This window comes from Catharus ustulatus, chromosome 1 (assembly GCF_009819885.2).
Source record: "Catharus ustulatus isolate bCatUst1 chromosome 1, bCatUst1.pri.v2, whole genome shotgun sequence".
NCBI classification, from domain to species: domain Eukaryota; kingdom Metazoa; phylum Chordata; class Aves; order Passeriformes; family Turdidae; genus Catharus; species Catharus ustulatus.
The window spans coordinates 16,570,939-16,594,576 of NC_046221.1; the positions used below are offsets into that span (position 1 = coordinate 16,570,939).

Here is a 23,638-nt window from a genome sequence, read left to right on the forward strand (position 1 = left end):
AGACAGGACTGGACAAATGTATTGCACACACCACTGTGGGTGCCACTGAAAATGTGGAAAACCTTTAGAAGGGAAAGTGAAATAGCTAAAATATAAAATCCTTTATGTCATAAGACTTCAGAAAATAGTTCTTCCCATATGTTTTCCTTCCAATGTTTTCTGTCAGGGGGAGGGGAAATCCCCTCTTTTCACAGTTTCCTTCTTCAAAAGAAAATGAGTGTCTTGATTCCACTGAAAACAGTTGTGTCATGAAACTGAACTCAAATTATTTGAAGAGAGAAAAATCCCGACTGTTTTTCTACCTCTTCTGTTCACAGAACTCGAGTTGTTTTGACCAATTATTAACAAAATAGTCACGCAAAGTGAAACACTTATAAAATATCAAAATAGGCCAAATAACCCTGTCACTCTCCACACATCTTGCACACTAAACCCTTACAAATGTAAAAGCATCATTGCCTGTATTTAAAAATAAAATAATCTCTAACAAACAGTAGAAAACAGTTTTGCACATAAAGATTCACAACTGATCTACATTGGGACAATTACAAGGGATGTGTACCAAGAAAATAGAATTAAAGCCTTAGACTGAATGCCTGTTTTGTAGAGCTTTCAGCAGATCTGTCTCCCTGTCCAGTTCACAAAATAAACTGCTGCCATCTTATGGAAGAGAATTTGAAAAGCACTTGGTGCAAAACCCATTCTGCTGTTCCTCCTTTCCTGCATTTCTTCACCTTCCTTGGTCTACTCTGTAATAACATTTTATTTTTTAAGAATTTCCTTGCCTTGCAAAAATCTGCCTATTGTGCTGAGGTATTCTTTGGGGAAGTAACTTTTTCACCTCTGATTTTACAGTAAGTTTCACAGCATCCAGGAAGTCAAATGGAGTAGTTTTCCAAGAAAGGGAACAAACCAGCCAGGCTGTTAATCCTGACACTGCCTCAGACAGAGGTTTCTTGTAAGATAAAACAAAAGCCAGCTGGAGCCATTCAGCCACTACAGGATAGAGTCATCAATTTTCCCCATTTTCAGGCAGTCATTTAGTGTGTTCCATCTGTGGACTTCTCTATATGGCCAGCTCAAACCAGTTTAACTAAAGGTGTGACTTTTAAAATGCTGAAATAAATAAAAAATAATCCAGTCTAAACCTGAAGCCAGCACAAAGGTTGAATTTCTCCATCTGTAAGTCACAAAGAGATGAATTTGCAGAACACCAGAGAGATTTGCTAACAGATTTTGCTTTTGTTCTGAAAAGAAATTCACTCCACAAATTTCCATGTCATGCTTTATAGGAAAGCAAGTTTTCAGATAAGGGCTGCCTGTGAATGGAGAGTGTTCAGCAAAGCCAAGATATTACATTTGTATGAACACATACACATACATTTGTATGAGCACATACAAGTTCAGGTCTCTTGCCATGACCTAGAACACAATACTCAGCTTGAACATCTAAATCATTAGATTCCAAAAATCATAAATATATTTGAAAGAAGTATGACCAGCATGAGAGGAGCCAGGTGTTCTCCTTATTCCTCCCAAAGCAGCTAACACTGACACTCTACCAACAAACCTGAGCTTCCCCAGTCCTTCTGGAGCTTGCACCAAGCTGTCAAATACACTCTCTTTGTTTTATTGGTTCTCCTCATCCTCCTTATGAAAGAGTTCCAGGCATCATAACCCACTAGTAACCAGGGAAGATGTTAAATTCCTACTGAGAATGAACAGTTACAATGCAATAACCCTACATTATTAAGCTGCACTAGATAGATTTGGGTAGTATGCAACCAAGGCTCCTACGGCATAATGGCCATAATCCCTATTTCCCCACATGTACCTAAATGAAGTTTATATAGAGCACCTGTGAACTATTACAGGAAAGCTACAGCTACTGAACTAGAGGGAAATAAGTGGTTGGCATCAAGGACACTAAGTGGGAACTCGAGTATGTTAGCTCAAGCTGCAGGTTTCTGTGTTCTTGTAAGATTTTATGCAAAAAAATTGTGTCCAAATAATTAAAGGGAGTTTGCCACCTAAATGCTTCTTTAGCAATCAAGACCCATCTTGCACCGCCTTTGCAAGCCTCTCTATGCACTGCAGAGGACTAATGATTATAGAGAACTCAGGCTTTGGAGAGGGCAACTGCAGGTGCCCAAGACAAGTATCTTCTTTCTCTTGTATCAGTTTGGCAAGTCTCATTTAGCAGCATTTCTCAGTTATGTCTGAAAAGATCTTCTAATGTTCCCATTAGCCTTTAAATAAAAATTCCAGCACTTTCATGGCCCCTTATTAACTGAGAGACATAAAATTTCAATAAGGAAAGAGACTGTGGTTTCAAGGGTCCACTTAGCTTCTAATCAGAGCATAAAATATTTTTAAAACATATATATAAAAACCACATTGCCTTTTTTCTTTTCTTATACATTTTTACTTTCCTAACAGATTCCTCCAAACACCTTCATTTTAAACAGTCTTACTATAATGCCCAGTGTTTTCTTTGGCAAATTTGGAGAGCTGTATTTTGGATAAAAGTAAATTGCACCATAAGATGAAAACGGATTAGGAGATTTGACAGGACTTGATAGAAATTCATAGTGCACAAGCAAAAGGAGAGTTCTTCAATAGGTCATTTAAAAGATAAAAGCTCTGGAGGAAAGAGTTCTGCTTGGTGGCAAACTCATCTAACCCTTGCAAAGCCTACAGTAGAAACTGCAAGGCAGGCAGAAGTTACAGAGCATGAGAACACACACAAACGCTCACATCTGAAAGTTATTTTGTACATGATTAGGTATCATTTTTCATACAATGCACACAAGCACTGGAGCAATGGCATAGTGCAGAAAAGGAACCTTTATGTCCATCTGACTTACAAGCAGTTGGGGGTGGGAAAGGCAAAAAGGAGTGGATTCTCTCTTTAACACTTAACACAGGCCATCCCACGTCCACACAGCCCAGCTACCCTCCAAATCCAGCTCAGGGTGAAACCTCGATCTCTACCCTTGGCTTATATGGGGGATCCTGGCAGGTAACCCAGTGTGCAGGGCAGGCAACAAAAGGAAGGGGGAAAGCAGGAGGGGAAAAAAAAAAGGAAAGGAAAGGGAAATGGGGGGAAACGGGGGCAGGGAAAAGGGGAAACGGGAGTGGGGAAAAGGGGAAAGAGAAGAAGCTGCTTGCTGTCATAGTCTTTCCTAGCAGGAAGTATCTACTGCTGCTACTGAGATTATGTTTTCCCCCAACTAAGAGTTCCTATACCTCTAAAAGAATGTTGCTCCAAGCCCTTCTACAGTTTTCACATCTTTTTTTTCACAGTTTTTGCAGCTCAGCGGCAGGAGAACTTCACCAGCAATGCTTTCAGCAGCACTCCAAAGCACAGCCCTGTAGAGACTGAACTTCCTAACTTTCAGAAGCAATTAAATAATTTTCAAGCAAACATTTTTCTGTATTTCCTTCACCAACTGAGCAACAACAAAAAGGCTGGAATAATAAAACAGTTTTGTTCTTGCAGAAAACTAGACAAACCAGGTTCAGATTTACCAGCTGAACAGAACTCAGCTCCTGTCATGTATCATGGTAGTTCCTATCCTTTTTTTTCCAGCAATACACAAGGCCACACAGAGCAAGAGGTTTCACCTTTCCAGGGTTGACAACTGACACAAAATAATATATACATCCACTAGCATTGGTAACATCCTGTTTCTTTGCAGTATGAAGCTTAAAAATGCAAGTTTCACCACAAAATCTTCTGTTCATTACGACCTGCCCAACAGCTCTCTCGCCTCTAATCCCCAGTTCCCAGATGCACTGAAAATTACGCAGTCAGTAAGTCTGATGTCTCACAATCCATGTTCTGAAATGTACCTGTGTTTTGCTTTAATTGCATTAGCATACAATTAACAAGCCACATAGATTTTCAGACCTCTTATAGGTAAACTTCCAGAAGCACAAAAAGCACAATAAACAGTGCTGTTAACTTGGAACCACTAGCAAATTTCCTGGCATGACACGACCCCAAGAGCTCCTCTCATTAGAGAGGTAAGCAGTGAGGAACAGCTACCTCAACTTTCACTCCCCACAGGAGGTAACAGCGTTTCTTTGCCCTGCATTCTAACACAATAGCACGCCAGGTTTGCTGCAGCAGTGCTCCTGCAGTACCACTCTGTCGTTGTGCAGCACATGCAGGCAGCAGCACTTACTGAACGCAGTCAGGTATTGAGCTCCTCTGGGCAGTGCAACACATCAGTCTCTGTGGCGCAATCGGAGAGCGCGTTCGGCTGTTAACTGAAAGGTTGGTGGTTCGAGCCCACCCAGGGACGCAGGAGATCTCTTTTAAAGGCCAAAAAGAGTCTTCCCAGTAAAGGGAAGTGCCAAGTCCTGCCCCAGGGAAGGAATAACCACAGGCACCAGTACATGCTTATGGGCACCTCACTGGACAGCAGTTTCCCAGAAATGGATCTGTCACAATGGCACTTTGCTGGCTTGTGCTCACTCAGTGACTGCCAGAGCCCCCACGTCCACTTCCAGGGAAAACTCAACTCCAGCTCAACCGGGGAAAGCTCAATAAGTATGCTGAGTCGGAAGGCACCCAAAAGGTTCCTCAAAGTCCAACTCCTGCCCTGCAAAGGGCAGTCCCAAGAGTCACACCATGTACCCGAGAGTATTGTCCAAACAATTCTTGAACTCTGTCAGGCTTGGTGTTGTGACCACTACCCTGGGGGCCTGGTCCAGTGTCCAGCCACCCTCTGGGTGAACCTTTATCTAATATCCAACCAAATCCTTTCCTGACAACTTCATAGCAGTCCCTAAGGTTCCCTCCATCTTGCTTCCATAAGCATCCTTACTCCTGTTCTGGATGACACCTGCCCATAGGCTTAGCATGCATCTATCTTCCTCATACCTAACCTGAACTAAAATAATTATGACTAAAGCTGAATTTCAAGAGATGATGGATCCCTGATACAAAAAGTTTATACAATTACATGTTATTAAATTGTATTAATAAAGTATTGTTAGCTATATTAAATATACTTACTATACCATGCATTATAATAATTTCTGTTTTGTGTACACAATGTATTACACATTATTAAAACTGTCTTCAAAGTTTGGGGGGATGCTACTGCTTTTTCTGAACCCCAGTTCACAGCTTCACTCTTAATCCTAAATAGCTACATCTGGACCTCCTCATTACTGTTAAAGAACAACTTTCATGCTGTCAACATCTGGATAGCCACATTCCTCAGAAAGTCCAGCCTGACAAGCATTAGGAACTGGGAACCAAGCACTCCTGTCAAAAGGATCCAAGCAGACTTATTACCAGATGCTAGTAAAGCCAGAGCTGATGATACACAGAAAACACTAGAAGCGTTTCATTCCAATCATGATTTAACACTTCTATTTTAAAACTCTTCTGAGGTTGCTTTAAGCTCCTAAAATAAAGAACTAGAGCCCAGAAATTCTAGAAGTTGACTGGGAATTTTGCTATCATTGTACATAAAACATGCATGGATGTTACAGAAACTGGGAGTACGAGAAAAAGAAATATTTACTCACTGTGACCATTTTCACTCTAACAGAAAGGACCAGATGTTACTCAGGCACAAGGATAAGGACAAAACTTCCATTAAATCAATCATGGGACACATGCAAGCAGTAGTTTGAAAACACATCTTCACAGTTCTTTGCCCATATAACACTTCGTAAATTTTTAATTAAGGTGCCACAGGTACTCAAAAACAAAGGGTGTAGAAACAAAAAAAATCTTGGAAGTTTTAATGGAGAGCTTCTCCCTTTTTTCCCCTACTGCTGGACAGTGGCCAGGAAAAACACCTTATATTTTGCCCTTCAAGGTTCAACTAGGTCTGAAATGTATGCAGTGATTTGTCTGGCAACGTGAAAAGGTCCTGCTCATGCTAACATTGCTTACTGATGTTTTCATCCATGAGGCATTACTAAGGCATCAGTAAGGCAAGCAGGACAGCAAGACACAAACCTACCACAGGGGCTTTGGACAGGATGGATGCAGCACCATGATCACTTGCATCAATCCTCCAACAGCTAAAACAGCATTAACTTGTATTGATCACAACACAGGCTGCCCAAGTTTAAGTGTTTGAAAAACATGTATCAGTCAGGCCTCAAAACATAGAATTATTGCACCAAACTAGAAGGCAAAATTAGAGGGGTTATTGTAGCTCACTATGTATCAGGTTACTGGCAATCAAGGCAACTAAAAAGGAATCATACAGAGCAGTTATCACTGTGGTACAAAAAGGCAGTAAGACCACTGTGCCCTGAAGTTCTGCCATGACTGATGAGGCAGTCACTGTTACTGTCTGGGGACTCACTGAACTCCCCTTTTCATTTAGTTAAGACATAGTTTGAGCCAGCTGTCGATCTCATTATTGCAGCAGAACAGGAAAAGCGATGCTGCAGTTTGGACAAAAGCCCCACTAGCAATAAAAATCCCAGCATCTTGAAACCTCCATCAGAAGCCTGCCCCACCTCCCTTCTTAAAACAGCAGCAGAAGAAATACAAGACAAAACCGTAACAACACTTAGCAGTATTCTCAAGTGTAAATTTAATAAGATGCAAGTGCTGCACCATATTCTTTTAGGCTAGTGTAAAGCCTACAAAAAACACCTGCAAGCCTGAGAGTACTAAACTACTAATCAGTACTTTATTGACAAGAGTAAATGAACTGGAAGTAACTTCAGTTGTAACACGATCACAGATTTCTTAGTTACCTCATTGTGGTTTAGTGCTTTAGTGTATAAAACTCCTATAAAACTGCCATGGACATGGACACATTCTCATGACTTGATGAAGAGCAAACTGATCTCTCCATTATCCCCCTGCTACCCTCTTGCACATACTTCTTTGGATGCAATACACCCACTATTCCACAAATAGGCCTACATCAGTTTTGAGCAGAGCTTACGGTACAGCAGAGCTTACAGTACAGCTTGTAGTAGTTTCAGATACACTTATATCACAACTACAACAGTGGATGTGCACTTAGAGATAATGTGACCCACAAAGAGGGGAAAAAAACTTGGGAAGCATGGGAACTGATTTATTTGAAAGATGGCAGCACCACAGGAAAAAAAAAAAGCAAGAGAAAGAATTAAAGAATGTAGCACAGTAACTGTTACTAAATTTTCTTTAACAAATACTGGAAGCACAGGAACCCAGCCTTCCAGCGCAGAGCTTCTTGACAGAGCAGTGATGAAAAGTAACACTCTAGGAAAAACATTCCTCAGAGACAAAACTAAACATGCTTAAAAGATGAAGACAAAAAAGCTAGTTGCAAGTCAATTAGAAAACACCCACTTAAAAAAAAAAAACAAAAACAAACAAAAAACCCCCAACCTCTAACTGCTCTCAGTCTCACTAACTATGCTGTTTCAGAATATTTCTCTCCCAGAAATATTCTGCAGTGCAATAAGGAATAAATGACTTAATTCTTTTGCAGAACAATACCCACTATTCAGAGAACCCTGCCATTCCCTCCCTCTGACAAAAGCTGTCAGATCTGGCAAAGGAAGAATAAAAGATGAATCCAGGTCCTGTGATAAAAGGACCTTCTGTGAGAAACCAAAAGTTAAGTCTCTTCTAAGCATAGGGAGGTACCCAAACTAGGGAGGAAACAAACATGAGAATTACAAGCATCTGTCAGCATTATAATACTTGCCAACTATTGCTAACAAAATTAAGGCATTCAGAGTTTCAATTCAACTACAACTTTCCTCTACTGTGGGTCTACAAAAGTCAAAATCCTTTGACCTCAATGCTAATATGATTTGCTCAGCCCACATAGTCTGCATGCAACAGTAACGTAAATCTAAGATTTTAATATAATGTTTATGCATATTTAATATTAGTTACATTTACATACTTAAATTATCCTACTACATTAACAATACTAGATACAATATTTAGAAAAAACAACTAGCATGCTTAAGTCTTCAAATTTTGGCAGCTTGCTATCAAGTATAAAACAGAATAGAAAACAAGTTTCCATATGAAGAAGAAAGCGTATTTTAACAGAAGCAGCCAAGAGCTGCTGCAAAACAGAGATCATGTATGCTGACATTTAGACCAAACCTTGTAGTAACAGAAGATGCTGATATTCACTGGATTTAAAAGAAACTGCCTTACAGTTCATTTACTGACTGCACTATAGTGATTATTTTAAAGAAACCCACACAGCACAGCATCTTTGTCTTGTCCTTTAGAAACAATTTGTATGTACGAAATGACCTTGTTTAAACCATGCTAGAAAATATAGAACTCTGTAATAGAAAGAGGTTAAAAAAGTTGAATACTGTGGAAAAAAATTTATTAAGTCTATACAAGTCTTCTGAAACAAACCATTGGCTTTGATACAGTAAATTCAAGTGAATACTCATTGCAATAGTATTTTTCATACAGAGATCAAGAAGCCCTATAGCTTCCCATTTAGTGTCTGTGACAGAAGTTTTATTTCTGAATAAGTAGCTGCACAAAGCAGACGTGGTAAGAGTCTCACAGTAACAGTGAGCTACAGTTGAGATAAACTTATATTACAAACATTTCAGAAAATTAAGAATCCATATGGAAGTGTGGCAAAATGATTCACAATGAAAGAACAATGACATCACTCAGACCCCTTGCCAATAATGAAGACTTTCTGCAGCAAGTCTAGAGCAGACCATCATAAAAACCTAGAGTGCAAGAGTACCACAAATTTAGTATATAAATATCACAGGATTAAAACTCCAGTTAAGCCATCAACCGAAGTGATGATTAAAAGGAAAACATGGCATCTCCCAGCTTTGCAAAGGAAGCTTTCAAAGCATCTCTTCAAGAAAGTGCTGATGCCAACTAGGGCCTGTGCCAATTAGTGTTATAGACTGCACTGCTGAAAGACAAAATTTTAGCAGATTTGTCTAAGAACTGTATAATCCTGCTGCTTTTAATACCTTCAAAAAGCATTTCCTAGAAGAGATTAAATATAACATTTATAGCTCATACTGTTTCCAAGATCTGTGCACACTATATAGTTCTGTAATTTCAACAGAATTTAAAAATAAGACAAAGAGCAGACAATGCAGTATTTGTTAGATGGATTTGTTTAGAATAGTTACACAATTAATGTATACAGTTGTAAAATTTTTAGTGCATTTGTTCTTGCACATTATTTATGCTACTTATAAAAACCTGGAGATTGTAAATTGGGCATGCTTACCATAACATTTTCAAACTGGGAAAGCTGCAGAACATTTTTCCTACAAGTGTTCACTGCCATGATACAAAACAAATATGTGCAAACTGCAAGGTCCCTAAAAATAGCATTTAATGACTTTATGTACAGAAAGATGTAACTATCTGTTTAAATATGCAAAGAATAAGCTTCCCAAAGTTTATAACATAGAACAATATCCACCACATGCTCCTCCTCCTCCATATCCTTCTTCCTTGTTTGATAACTTTACACCTCTGTTTTGGCTTTCACTCTCCCACAGTCCGGGAGTCTGAATGATTTTTTCAACAAGTTCTTCAAAGGCACACTGCACACCATCACATGTTTTTGCACTTGCCTCTGGAGAAGGGACACAAAAAGTAAAGTGTTAGCATAACTTCTGATAACTTGTTTAATAATTCTCTTTCAGTTGTTAAGTTTCAACCGATAAAAGACTTAAAACTTCTACAACCTGTTATTTAAAAACACAGTGGTGTCAAAATAGGTAACTATGTGGACTTCTCAGCACACAGGTTGCACCTCAAAATACTTTTAATAGAAGAGCTTTCAAGTCAAAGCTCACCAAAACATATGGAGACAGCTATAGCTTAGTTTTATTTTCCTGTGGAAAGCACTCCAGTAAGAAAAACTAGGATTCTTGTCTGAAAAACTTGGTTGCTATTCTGTATTTCAGTTCTGTACATTAATAATAACTGCAGTACCATCAGACCATATGAATCAAGGGGTCCATACTGCAGGATTCTAGGCCAGTCCCCATGATAAAACTCATCTGATAAAAAGCAACAAGGGATCTCATTCCTTTTGCAGTTAGCAGAATTCTAGGTAATTTCACTTGGGGTCTTTACTTTGACAAAGACTCATCAAAATCTGCCCACAGGTTATGAGAAAAACAGACACCATCAGAAATCGTTCCGTTCCACAAGGGCTTTTCCTGTTCATCAACACAGCCATGCAAATACTTAACACATGTAGTACATATATATATATGCACACTTATAGTCTGATTTTCATTTTTTGTTTTCATCTCCCATGCACTTAGTAGCTTGTGCCTCAACTTTGAACTTTTATTTCCATATCTGACATTGTAGCTAAAAAGAAACACAGCAGGACACTAAACAAAAATAAGTCTTCAGTCAGAAATAAAGAATGTAAGTCTAAGTACAAGAATGAATGAATATATGTCAATGAATTGTTTTGCTACTGGAATAATCCTGTAAAATAATCCCTTCTGATCTTAGGTGAAATACATAATAAACATATGCATAAAGAGCCACTTCAACACCCATTTTTAAATTTTTCATTACATGGCTTTGCCTACAAGATCATTTCATTTTGCAGCAAGATGAGACCAATATATTTGCTCCAGTCATAATTATGTCATTATTCAATCCCACCCACAATTCATAAATCAATTATATACCTACCTATTTTCACATCCAGTTCAAATACAGATTTCTCTCAGTTACCAGCTATTTTGCTATACTGAAGGTTGGTCACTAGCACCAGTTCTCCCTCTTTCATTTTGCCTCTTATTGATTTAGGAAGTCAGTTGGGAAAAGAAACCAGACAAATCCCCAAACCCAAAACCAGGCTTCATCAGGCTAGAGAGAGCTTGTACTCTGCCCTTCATCTTTATGAATTTTTATATAATCATCCACAGTTAGAACACATATCTGGACATAGGCACAATTTTAAAAAACAGGAATGCCCATTATCTTTGTGCCCAGTGCAGGTGAGAAATATCACTAACTGGACTGTACACAAAGACTCTCAATCCTACAGAAGTGATACTTTTCCTTATGTAACAAAAATCAAGAAAGATCTCTGCAAACATCCACAACATACCTATGAACAACATGGAATGTTTTCTTGCAAATTTGAGGCCTTCATTTCTGTCAACTTCACGGTTTTCCTACAACAAAACAAAGCATTAATATTGCTTATTAATAAAATACACCAGTAGATTACTTACTGCAGTTGAATTTGGTTTACCTTATCAATCTTGTTTCCAACTAACATTTGCACTATGTCATTTCTTGTGCAGTATGTTTCCAATTCATTTAACCAGTTATCCAGCTTGACAAAAGTATCTCTTCTCGTGACATCATAAACTGAAAGATAGTAGTGATATTATTTCACAGTATTTTTCCAAGAATTACAGCTTACATTACAAAAGGAGCAAAAAAGATAGTTTTTTGGCTCAGAAAATTGAAAGAGTTTTAAGGATTCAAATTTACCTTCTATAGGAATAATTGAAAAAAAGTAGGCCATCCATGAGCTCAAATCACTGATGCAGAACAACTCCAAGCTTCAGCCACCTACAGTTCCCAGACTTGATATATCCTAGCTAGAGACTATCATTCTCCAAGGAATTCTACGCTAGCAGATCCCCCATGTAGGATACCTAAAATCACTACACAACAGCCATGCAAATAGGATGGCACAACCCTCAGTACTGGAGCTATGAAAGTGTTTTTTCCTTTGTTTTCATATCCCATGTGCAGACAGGCATAAACAGTTTCTTTCAATCAAATCAATTTTTTTGGAAGACAGGTAACAAAGAAAGAGTCAGGAGGTATTGAATAAATGGCAGAGCAAATCTCAACAGCAGAACCTTCTATCTCCCAAACACTGCTTGTTTACAGCTTTCACCATGGCAGGTTCAGTGCAATTGAGGGACTTGACACGACATGCTTTGACAGCACCTTCCTATACCAGGAAGATAACGCAACTCACAACTTGGGAAACCTACCGGGAGGTCACATGATAGATGTTATTCCACCTTAAACAATTTAACTACACACCTTACAAGATTCTCTAAAGTGAGAAGCAACTTCAAGAAAATTAAATGTACATCCCTGCCCTTACTTTAGTCAGTTCCTCACTCCTAGCAGTGGAGAAGCAGAATTTCAGAGCTCAGTGCCTAGCAAACAGCTTCCATACATATACAAAAAAAAAAGCACAAATGAGACTTCATTATGAAGCTGAAATTATGGGTTTTGCTTGGGCTTCTTACATACAGATTGGTGCTTTCTATATGCCCAGCTGGTCTTTTCTAAGTGATTCTGACTGCATAACATTCCATCAGCTGGGAGGCAAATAACAAAAAACCTCAGCCAGATTCCACACTATTTATATTATTAATTTCATTAAGGAAAAACAACAGGGATAAGAAAAAGCTTTATCACACTGATACAGGGAGACGGCACAGAGGAGAATTTGTTTTTATTCTGCACTTAGTAAGCACAGGCAAAAATAAAAACCAATAAATAAAAGACAAATTCATGACAGCACAAGGACAACAGCTCCAAGCTATCTGTTCAGAGAGCAGTAGCTTTTATTCTCACGCAGAAACCAGAGGTTCTCAAGCCAGCCACACTGACTACATGAGAAAGAGGTTGAGACACCACGATGCTTTAATATGAGTTGCTCTATACAGATACAAAAATTTTTAATATCAATTAGATATTATGTAAAGGTTATACGAGTTTGTGTAACTCCAATGCACAAGAAAACCACAAACATTTGAATTAGTGTGCAAAGATATACTTACCTAGGATAACACCTTGTGCACCTCTGTAGTAACTGGGGGTTAATGTTCTGAACCGCTCCTGACCTGCAGTATCCTAAAAAGCCATCAAAAAGTTCCATTACTCAGAATTTGAGCAGAATGTAGTTTAGCTTTCAGGTATTCTACTTCTAATAAACACAAGGTAAGATTTAAACTGTACTCCACTAGCAGATTAGCTGAGTTTATTCCATCCCCTGTTGGTTTACTACACATTAACTTTGAGATTTTATGTAGTCTTCTGTCCTGGGAAACACCTTCGAACTATTAGAGATGTAGTATGCAACTGGTTTACATAACAGTAAGATGGCCATTTCTGCAAAGGCATTTGATCTGCAGCTAGCACTGCAGCAACCAGCATGCAAGCAGTCTAGCTGCAGTACTAAGACTTTCTAACAAGCATCACAGCCCATGAAAACAAAACCAGTTCCTTCACTTCAATCACTTAGTCCAATTAAATCTGATTGAGTATCTGTGTAAATGCACTAACATGCTATAACACAGCAGAAGCAGGAGTAAGTCAGAGGTTTTTCTGGTTTTAAGCAAAGTTGAGTTTACATCCTAAAATTTAAAGAGGCAATAGCTCTGGGAAAAAAAAAAAAAACAAAACAAAAAAACACCAAAATAAGAATGCTGTTTTATTATCAGAGATTAAGTTACAGTGCACACTCATTGAAGACTATGCATAGACTATTTAAACAATTTTATTCAATTAGGTTAGAAGTGATACATGAAACACTGTGGATTCCCTGACAAAGAACCTGGATAAGCTAACTGGACTTCAAATTCTTTAAGTCACTCAGTCAATGTCACCCATCTAAAAGTGGTTTTGTGTCATGACACACCTTCACAAGCTTTTCTTCTCCAGTTTACCTCAGGATCATTTCTTTCTATTTACTAAAATGAAAGAAAATAAACCCTAACTTGTAATTCCTAGTTCTGCTATCAGTGTGGCTTTCCTCCTGTATGTCATTTTTATTTTCTGTCAAGCTAGTGCATTTCCTTTCCTTACTAACTCCATTAATTTCACTGGTGATTACTACTGGAACTAAAACTTAAATCCTGTTTGTTAGTGAGGTATGAAGCACCCTCTGAGCCAAAGAAACACTGCAATATACATTTCACATTCTACTACTACTTCCCAAGGAAATAAAGGTCTGATAACTAGCATATACAAGAAACAAAGTTTTAATCTTGCTTGGTACAAGACAACACAACTGGGTCTGACTATTCAAAAATGTGCTTCAAGTCACTTAAGTGTGGAAGCTGGTTTACACAATGGAGAATATGTTTTTAAAATTTTAGAAGTACTTTTTCTTCACTTGCTGTAATGGAAGTTCTACTTTAACTAGAGCAGAAGTTGAACAGCTATGATATAAACACTGCCCCTCTCTCCTTGAAATCCATTTGCTACAAATAATTCTGATGTTGAGCCTATAAAAGCCTTCACATGATAGCTATGAAGTTTAGACAAAAATGAGCATGCAACTGTAATCCTTAACCTACTAATACACAACCTCAGTGTTACAGGCAAAATTTAGTAAAGAAGTGCACCCTTCTACTTTTAATTCTACATCCCAACCAGACCTGGAACTAGTACTGCAGAAGCTCACAGGCAGCAGAACCACCCCATCAGCCAGTTGTCCCACAGTTCACTGCACCTTCTGACTGCTGCAGTATTAACCTTCCACTTCTCCAAATCACCTTTATATTAATAGAAGAGGATTCTATACAATTTATACATTATAGAAACCCTAGCTACTCCTAAAGCAAAGCAAGAAAAGAATTTAAGAGAGACTTACCCATATTGCCAGTTTAGCTTTGTTTCCGTCAACTGAAATAGTTTTCACCTTGAAGTCCACACCTAGAGAAGGAAAAATATTTTAGTTCTTCAAGCATATTATTGCTATTTTTGAAAAAGAAAATAAAGAGAAATGGAAAAAATAGAATCAAACTCCAAGAAGAATCCATGTTTTGACAGGAGCAGGAAGAATAAGTTCCATTAGCTATGAATGAACCTTGCTCAAAACGCAATGTTTTCTTGCTGACAGGTTTTGGCAAAAGCCTAAGGGCCTTTTAAGACATTGAACTCAAAATATTTTATGGAAGTAAGGCAAATACTACATCTCTTGTATTAAAGTACATATTCCAGGACAAATTTTCAAGCTTATAATTCAAATGGATTAACTTTCTATTCATTACTCACAAACATTCTCCAAACAGACAACAAGGTAATGGTTCTGCTGCTCAGTCATCTACTCCACATGTAACAATTCCTCCCCCTTCATGTTTCCTCCACACCCAGGAACTAGCAGCCTATCAATTGCCCATGGACAAGATGCACAAAACTCAGGCCAAGGAAAACAACACATTAGTGACTGCAAATTTAAAGGGTATAGTGACACACACCTGTTTGAGAGGCTCAGCACAGTTATGATCCATTATGTTTTGATTTAACCCTTAGGTTACTAATAGCAAGTAACTAACTAGAAATACGTTTCAAGTATTTTGGAGTGACTTTCACTTCCCACCAGGCAGTAGCTCTAAAATGAAATAGCAGTCTGGAAAGTTGGTACTACTATAAGAGCAACTTTCAAGTGCAACAGCAACCTTTTTGTACTTGGAATTACAATGTCAATCACCACATTCCCTACCAGAAAAAGAATTTAACTATTCTAACGCAAAATTAGTAGAGCCTCAGAATGAGTGTGCTGCACTTACATTCCCAAATTCATGCAGATTACAAACAAATACAAACAGCTGCCAAAACACATTCAACTTAGAGTCACAAAGGATATACAGGATGATTAAGAAACTGCATGTTATAAGCAGATTTAAACTTCAGTTGCACTGAACTGTAAAAGAGCTTTGTTTCAAAAAAGATCAACACAATTTTTATTCCACTGTTTCACAGCTTCAGCTCATTGAAGTGCTCCCTGAAATGTCAGGTGTTTTTCAGACAACATTCTGCACTAGAAGAAACCCATACTCTCTTTCAAGGAAAATTTTCCCAAAGCACATCAACTTTCATAATAACTGAACAGAATTTAGTTTTTTTTTTTCCAGGTACTAGGACTCCTAGTCCCTAACTTAGCAGTAATAGAATGCTCAATATTTTGCAGAAGAATGGGACACTCTTCTATAGTTATGTTCACAGAACAGTCGTTATTAACTTTAAACACCAGTTCTTAGAACTTTACCTAGTTCACAGAAGACTGCTATGCTAGTAATTTGACTCAATTTGATCCTAGAGAACATTCTGTTCTGTCTGCTTTTCAGCACTCAGCAGTAACTCTCAGACTAAAAGAATCTTTCTTCCACTGTAATTGCATGTTTCTTCCCCTGAACTCCAGAAATCCCCACCTGCAGTTCAGTCAGCATGTCCAACAGTTCACAGTGTATTCTTTTATCCATTAGTCTGTCACAAAAACCTGTAACTGCAGATATTACACGTCTATTGGATACGTAACATTTAATTGCAAATTAAAATGCATTATAATTATTTCAAGAAAGAAAACTTTCTTCCTTAAGATAAACATACGTATTCTGAAGCCACAGTATCCTTCTACCATTCAGTATCTTGCAACTGTACAGTTCAGCAATTTTCATTTAATGGAAATAGATATATACACCTTTATGTTAACCTTGCTGCTGGTTTAAAATTCACTTTAAATTTTGCAAGAGTAATGCAAGTAAAATAAGAAACTAAAATAGTGGCTAAACCCTATACATTAAACTGACTTTTGAAAAGCACAAGTATGAAAATGAACTAATAACACAGCAAAATACACCTTTTAAAGTGGTTGAGGCATGTAAAATAGAATTCTAACAAACAAGAGCTCAACACATATAAAAGGCAATTAACAAAAAGAAAATTTGCAAATACTTAGGTTTTTGGTTGCCAATCTGCCATAAGGAGAGACAACTAGGAAAAATTCAAAGCTCAAGAAAATCTCGTTGAATTGAACAAACCAGGTACTTGTATTTCCTAAAACCAACACTGAAATACAGACATGTTTGTGTGAGGTATCAGTTCTGACCTTGCAAGAGTGTTGTGTCTACCCTTGACAGCAGAAAGCTGACAGTGCTTTCCACCATGCCTTGGAAGGCAGCCAGAAACAAGACAGCACTACTAGACTGTACTCCAGTGTGTTAACACCTCCTGCCTCAGCACTACACACTAACACACCATGGACTTCCAATCTGCAAGAAGCAGCTCTGTCACTGATACTGCTCTCACATTCAGGCCAGTAATGCCATGCTGTATTTAGATGAAGTACACAATTAGCTACAGTGTAGTATTTGTGCTGTAGCTAAGTGACAAGTTGGACAGCTTAGGAGTTTGAGGATTCCAAATGCAAGAAAAGCTGAAAAGTTAAGAGACATCAGATTCATGCAATACATCACTTCATTTGTGAAATATGGATTGCACTGAATACTTACCTAGAATCTCTCATACAAAGAACAAGCAAGTGAAAACATGAGCAGTAAAGACAACACAAAATACTGGGATACATGAAGTCTGGTAAGACCCATGTCATGAAGCCCAACAAGCAAGCCAGTCTCAAGAGAATACAAGGACATCTGAAGCTACTGAAGCTGAATTATTTGCCAAAAGCAGTTCATTCTTTGAAGAATATCACAGGATTTTTACTAAGTTCTGAAGAATAACCCACATGAAACAATCATTTATAGTTTCTTCTAAACTGCACCCAATAGGCCTGGGCAATCTATGAAGACACGTCTCAACAGGTCATCATCATAGCTGTCAAGGCTTTCCTCAGTATTGCTTGTGTGCAGCTCTTGCTCTAACTTAAGGAAAACCAAACCAAATTTCTCTCCACTTTCTAATCTAAATTTAAAAAATAGTCACGTTATCCAGTTCAGCAGGCAGTATGCAGATGACATTGAAAGAAGACATTTTGAAAAAATACCATATTCTTCAGTTTCAACAGGACAGGTTTTAAAACCTCTTCTGTCCTTCTGCTCCCAAACTCAAAACAAAACAGTGTTTAACTAGCACAAAAAGAACTTCAAGTCAAGACTCACAAAGTGTCACCATCTTGTAAGTACCTGAAATTGGCATCTAGGGTCTGTCTTCATGCAGCAGAATAGTTACCTCTAGGAGCTCACTCCAACTGCTTAATCTATATGAACAACAAATCATGCCCTGAATTTAAAGCCAACATTTTACTTCTTAGAAATGCATTCACCAGAAAAGTGGCAAAGCCAGTGGATAGTAGTTTAAAGAGGAAAATGAGAAAACAAATAAGAACCCAGATTCTGTCCTCTTCCAATTAAGTGGACAAAAAAAAAATCTGCTCTCCCCTGAGAGTACCCCACACATCACACTGCAGGACTTGCACAGCTGGGCCACAGTAGCTCTACTGCACAGCACTACCTCAAACATCAGCTAGATGGGCCTAACAGGGTGATCTACACCAGCATTTGTTCAGTATCTAGAAACTAACTTTTTCTGCCAAATGATTGTATTCATTCCAGATTAGTATATTTGTTTCAGAACTCAAACTCTACCTGAAGTAATGCTTACATTGAGTATCCTTCCTCCTTTTCTACATCAGAAATAGAGCAGAGTAGGACCTGCCAGGTAGGATCTGCCAGTAGTAAACCTTGAATTGTTGCTATTTAGCAACCAGTGATTAGCTACCACACATGCTGTTGTGCATTTTGACAAACTCAAAGACGAATTACTTCAGGAAATAATTCTTAGTTTCCTCAAATAGTGCACTGATGCCAGTTTTTGACACAGATACAAAAAACAGAATGAAAAAAAAGAAACCCCAACATTAGAAACAAACAAAAAAACCCCCAAATAATAAAGATGCCCACTCAGAGACTGAACTACTCTTTTGGTATCCAAAACATCATGAAAGCTGAAGTAGCTATTCTGCACTAACATCCTGGCTCGCACGGTTGATACATTAAGAAAGTAACAGGACCTGAAGTATATTCAAAGTCAGAACTATTAGAATCCAAGATTGCCATCTTCACCACCTGATCTAATTAATCTCTTCCCCCTCATAAACTGAGGTGGAGCAGCTTGCACAACTTCACTTTTATAAGCAATGGAATTAACAAAACTAGGCCATGTTACTTGGGTTCTCAGTGCTTTATATGAAATAGTATTCCTGAATCTTATTAACATTAATGAAAAAAAAATCAATTAATTTAATTCTTAATAAATTAGAGTTGGTTTTGCCTACTCAAAGAAAAAATTCTATATAAACTCTTAGACAATTCTTCCTACAGAAAGTAAAAAAAAACACAACTGAAATGATAATGTGAAAAAGTATCTCTATTTTCCATAGTTTCAGTTATTACTTCAGCACAGAGTTGCATCACACTCTTAAAAAGCTCCATTTTGCTTCCTTTGAGAACCAACCTACTTAGTTATCTTGCATTCTGGGTCACTCTCCCCCAGCACAACTGACCCATGCTGGTAGGTATAATACCAGCACAGCAATGACACGTCACTGCCTTTTTTTCCAGTAGCTCTAGATTCTTGGCTCCCTTCCATTTTTCTTGGGAGTCTAGCTGCCAAGGAACTGATTGCTAAGTATAAAAAAAAAAAAAAAAAAAGCCACATTGCAATTTCCTTCCTACAGAGGAAAAGCAGAAGCCAGGCAGAAGAGCCCAGTGCACTCAAGTATTGTCAGAATTTGGAAGAGTTAATGCTACCTGGTACAGAGTCTTAAGATAGCTACCAAGTATCATATTACATAGACACAAGGTCTGGACAGCAATATTACTAGACAAAAACCTGACAGCTATTTTGCACAGATAAATCAGGAGGAGAGTAGTAGTTCTTATAGAAAGGCAAACACGTCTGAACTCCACTCCATGTTAGACAAGTCTGAACAAACCCCAATTTTACACTGAAAATGTTATCAGTTTTTCTAAGGTTGCATTAGCACATACTTACCAATTGTTGCTGCAAGTTCTGGGTCAAATGTATCATCTGTGAACCGCAGCAGAAGGCTGATACGGAAAAAAAGAAAAATAAGAGATACTGTTATTGCAGCATATCCTTACCTTGCTATAATCCTATAAATTACAAGTCTGAAAGGAAGAGCAAGATCACACAGCTAAATAAACTCGCACATATTTTTTTTCTCTTTTTTTGTAGGAGAGAATACATGGAAAAAAGAAAAGAACATGGAAAGAATAGAGTAGACATGCTCTGCTACCTGAGCCCATATCTCTTCTCTGCATGTATTACCAAGAACATCTCTTTGAAAACAAAGTACCACACAAGTTGTCAAATTAGTTGCCTCAACAATCATGTGATCTGCTTTGCAAAGCATTTTACTTCAACCTTATTCTACTTTTCTTCAGTACAAAATTCAGTACAAAAGTAGTATTTTTTGTTTTGTTTCAATATTGCTTCACACAGTATTTCTGTAAGGTTGAGAAATAAATTCCAAGTCAGCCTTTCATCCCAGAAATAATTCCTTGAACTGGGCACACAGGGAAACAGCAAGGAAAACACCCATCAGAAATAAAGACACAGAAGCTGAAGAGTAGAAATAGCTCCACAATGTTTTATGATTTTGTATTTCTTTGTATATAACAACTCATGCTAACAACATTTCTCCCTATCCTGATGAATGTATTTGCTATCAATAGAAAAAGTTACAACTAAGATTTAATAGCACATCACACCATAGCACTGCAGGGTATCTTAAAGAATGCCACCGGTATCAAATGTAATATTTTCATGAGCCAAAGGTTCTGAGCATGCAGTTTCTAAAATCAACAGTCTTGTGCATCTGTGGTGAGTGCATGTGGCAGGCAGCTGTTTGCTATGACCACAGCTTCTACTTATTTCCAGGATGGAGAAACAAAACAAAGCCTTATTTACTTTTTAGTCTTCCCCACCATCCTGTTCTTTTCTCCTCTTTTAGCATGTGAATTTAGAACTCAAGTGCTTTTTAGCATTTGGACATAGTCCTGCATTGACAAAAACAGTGACCACTGAAATTCCTTTATTTCAAGGAGGACAAGTGACAACTCCAAGTTAATCACAGAACAATGTTTTTTCTTTCCTTACTCCAGAACCCCAAAACTAAATGATAGGTTTATTTATCAAAGAAGAATTAAAATAATTTTTTTTTTTTTTAAATCAGAGCACACAGATTTTTACCAGTACCTTCAGATGGTTGTATAAGGATGCTATTTAAGAGCAGCTATTTTTAGCTACAACCAATACTAGCTTCATTCAGAACAGAGGAATTATGGAACCCTTACACTGCTACTAGAATAAAATCATCATTTTACCAGTCTTACATGCCAAGTCCAGCCAACTTCTACCTTCTTTTCATACACAGCTATCGTCTTCTACAAAATACAGCACCCTCACAGAGACCACATTTTAAGACAGCATTTGTTCAGAAAGTCAGGATTCCAACCTCTTATTCTACCATGCTAATACCTGTTTAACATCTGACCTTTCCTAGTCAACCATCAGGTAAGAGACACAAATTCAGGAATAATTCAATGTTAAGTTCCTGCACCTGAACAACTGCCTTCTTATCATTTAATAGCATTTTTATTTCCTCTACATAATGCCTCTTTTAACAAGCATTCTGATGTAAACAAACATGTATATAAATAGGTATGCACACCCTCTGTGTGTTTTATCTGCCCCAGGAAAAATTCTTCCATATGGCCACTCATATACAAGAGATGACCTCAACTAAAAGAAATTTGCTCAGATCATGTCTGTCACCAGGGGCCTACTGTACTAATTCTCAATTCAGTAGCTAACTCAAATGAGTAACTGACAGACTTTTAACAAATATTGGCACTTCTTCTTCCTAATTAGCAACTTGTATGTAATTTAGGGCCATGGCAGAGGACAAATATTATTGCCACAAAAAATATCAAATATAAGATTACCAGTATTGTACACTTCCAGATGCCCTCCTGCATTTATATCCCACACCCTGCAGTAAGAACTATGTTACTATTAAAAAAAAAACTCATTAAAAAAACCAACATACAAATATGATCCCAACTCCTTAGGGCTGGAATCTAAGGCTTAGCCAAAGCCATGAATACGGCAGGGAGGAAGAAAGCAACCTGAAAGTATTTGATAAAGCCTGTAATTACCAAAAAAAAAACTGTGTTAGAACTACTTTGCGGCGTCCCCGTGCTCGCCCGTACACACCCAATGCTGGGTCACTTGTGACTCTGTATATACATATTATGGACTAGACATTAACCCCCAAGCGCTATAGAGATGTACAGGGACACCTATCTCCCCACGACCAACGCTGCCCCGGGCACAGGGCGGCCCAGGTGACCCAGGGCAGCCTGACAGAACCCTGGCTTCATCTATTTGCAGCTGAGCCTGGCAGACACCAGCTCTGCCGGCGGCTGCGGGAGCGCTGCGGAGTAGGACAAGGGGGGGTAACCTCTAGCCCAGCGGAGGGCTGGCCGGGAAGGGGTGAGGTTCCCCCCGCGGGCCCGGCCCTGCGGGGCGCAGGCCGCGCCCAGACGGCGCTGTCCGACAAGGGGCCTAGGCCGGAGCCGGCCGGCCAGGAAAGGCTGTGGAAGGCTGGCGGGCGCCCCCTCACCTGGACTTGCCGACGCCGCTCTCGCCGATGATGAGGATCTTCAGGGTGGTCAGCACGTCCTCGTCCATCCCGGCAGCGCCCCCGGACCGGCCCCGACCGCCCGAGCTCCGTGCGCAGCTGCGGCGGCGGCGCTGCGCATGCGCGGGGCCGCCCGCGGTTTGTTTACAGCGGGCGGGGCGGGCCGGGCCGTGCGCGCGTGCGCGGCGCTCGCGGCGGGGGGGGCTGCGCGCCCGGGCCGTGACCTGAGAGGGGGCCGTGGGGTTTGCTGCTACCGGCCGTGTCAGAATCCCGGGCCGCGGGGAGAAAAGGCACCAGGCAGAATGGCAGCGGGGACACTGGAGTGGGCTGCTTGGGGAGGTGGTGGAGTTCCCGGCCCTGGGGGTGTTTAAGGAAAGACTGGACGTGGCATGCAGTAGTTGACAAGGTGGGGATCGGTCATCGGACTCGATGAGCTCAGAGGCCTTTTCCAGCCTCACCGATTGTGTGATTGCTTGCGCCCACGGAGGCAGCGGGCAGTGCCCGGTGAGGAGCAGAGCCAGCTGCCGATCCCGCGGGGAGCGGCTGGCCCGGAGCCTGCCCCCGAAACACGGGCACGTCTGGGGACAAACCAGCGCTGGGGGCCAGCTGGTACGCGACACCACGTGCCTTCTACCGGCGTTTTATATTCTCTGTTAAAAGCCAAAAATGTTGTTTGGTTTGGTTTTTTTTAAACCAATTCCTATGAGAAAGTCTCTTTATAACCAATTCAGCTAACCTGCTATTATGGCTTGAAAGCTACCTCAGGCCATGTGTAAACAAGTGCAGCTCTTCTAAAATTAACAGAGTACATGTCAGATGTGAGCCCGAGATTCCTCAACCATTGCTGTAGTCCTTGCCCAGCTGGGCAGCCTCTGAGCAGGCCAGAGACTGACTCCATCAAATATAAACAAGTTCGGGCTCTTCCATGATCACATCAATCAGTCACACAGCCAGTCACTCTAAAGGAAGAGAACAGGCCATGTCAGCAGTTTGCACAAGGCAGGTGAGGCCATCGTGGATTCTGTAAGAACGATGGCCACAGAGGGCAAAGCTCTTCCAGCAGAGTGCTGACTGCTGAGCAGCTGCCTTCACCTGAGTTCCAGGGTCAACACAGAAATCGTTGTCTTATGTTTTTGTGGTAAACCTCTCTGGTGCCTGGCTTCTTCCACTTTCAGGATCTGGTCTCCTGACTCTTTTACCTCAGAAAAATAAGT

The 23,638-nt window shown here is 39.4% G+C and overlaps 1 protein-coding gene and 1 non-coding gene across 2 annotated transcripts; one reads left to right on the forward strand and one right to left on the reverse strand.

Moving 5' to 3' along the window:
• The first annotated feature begins 4,236 nt into the window (after window positions 1-4,236).
• Window positions 4,237-4,310, forward strand: TRNAN-GUU. Its single transcript has one exon. It is a non-coding gene; the product is annotated as a tRNA-Asn (tRNA).
• Window positions 4,311-8,319: 4,009 nt separating this feature from the next.
• Window positions 8,320-22,541, reverse strand: RAB18 (RAB18, member RAS oncogene family). The gene is made up of 7 exons (XM_033072106.2): window positions 22,407-22,541; window positions 19,751-19,806; window positions 14,610-14,671; window positions 12,793-12,865; window positions 11,232-11,350; window positions 11,085-11,151; window positions 8,320-9,578 (listed from the first exon to the last, which is right to left on the reverse strand). Exons 1-7 carry the CDS (start codon window positions 22,472-22,474, stop codon window positions 9,400-9,402), a joined length of 624 nt encoding a protein of 207 aa, XP_032927997.1. The 5' UTR covers window positions 22,475-22,541; the 3' UTR covers window positions 8,320-9,399.
• Between the last annotated feature and the right edge of the window lie 1,097 nt (window positions 22,542-23,638).

Excerpts from the sequence above, each read along its gene's own strand:
- RAB18 (XM_033072106.2), bottom strand. The coding sequence starts at position 22,474 with ATGGACGAGGACGTGCTGACCACCCTGAAGATCCTCATCATCGGCGAG. Across the intron at positions 11,351-12,792 it reads TGCACAAGGTGTTATCCTAG|TTTATGATGTCACGAGAAGA; the intron begins GTAAGTATATCT and ends ACTATCTTTCAG. Across the intron at positions 9,579-11,084 it reads ACATTCCATGTTGTTCATAG|AGGCAAGTGCAAAAACATGT; the intron begins GTATGTTGTGGA and ends TCCCTTCTCCAG.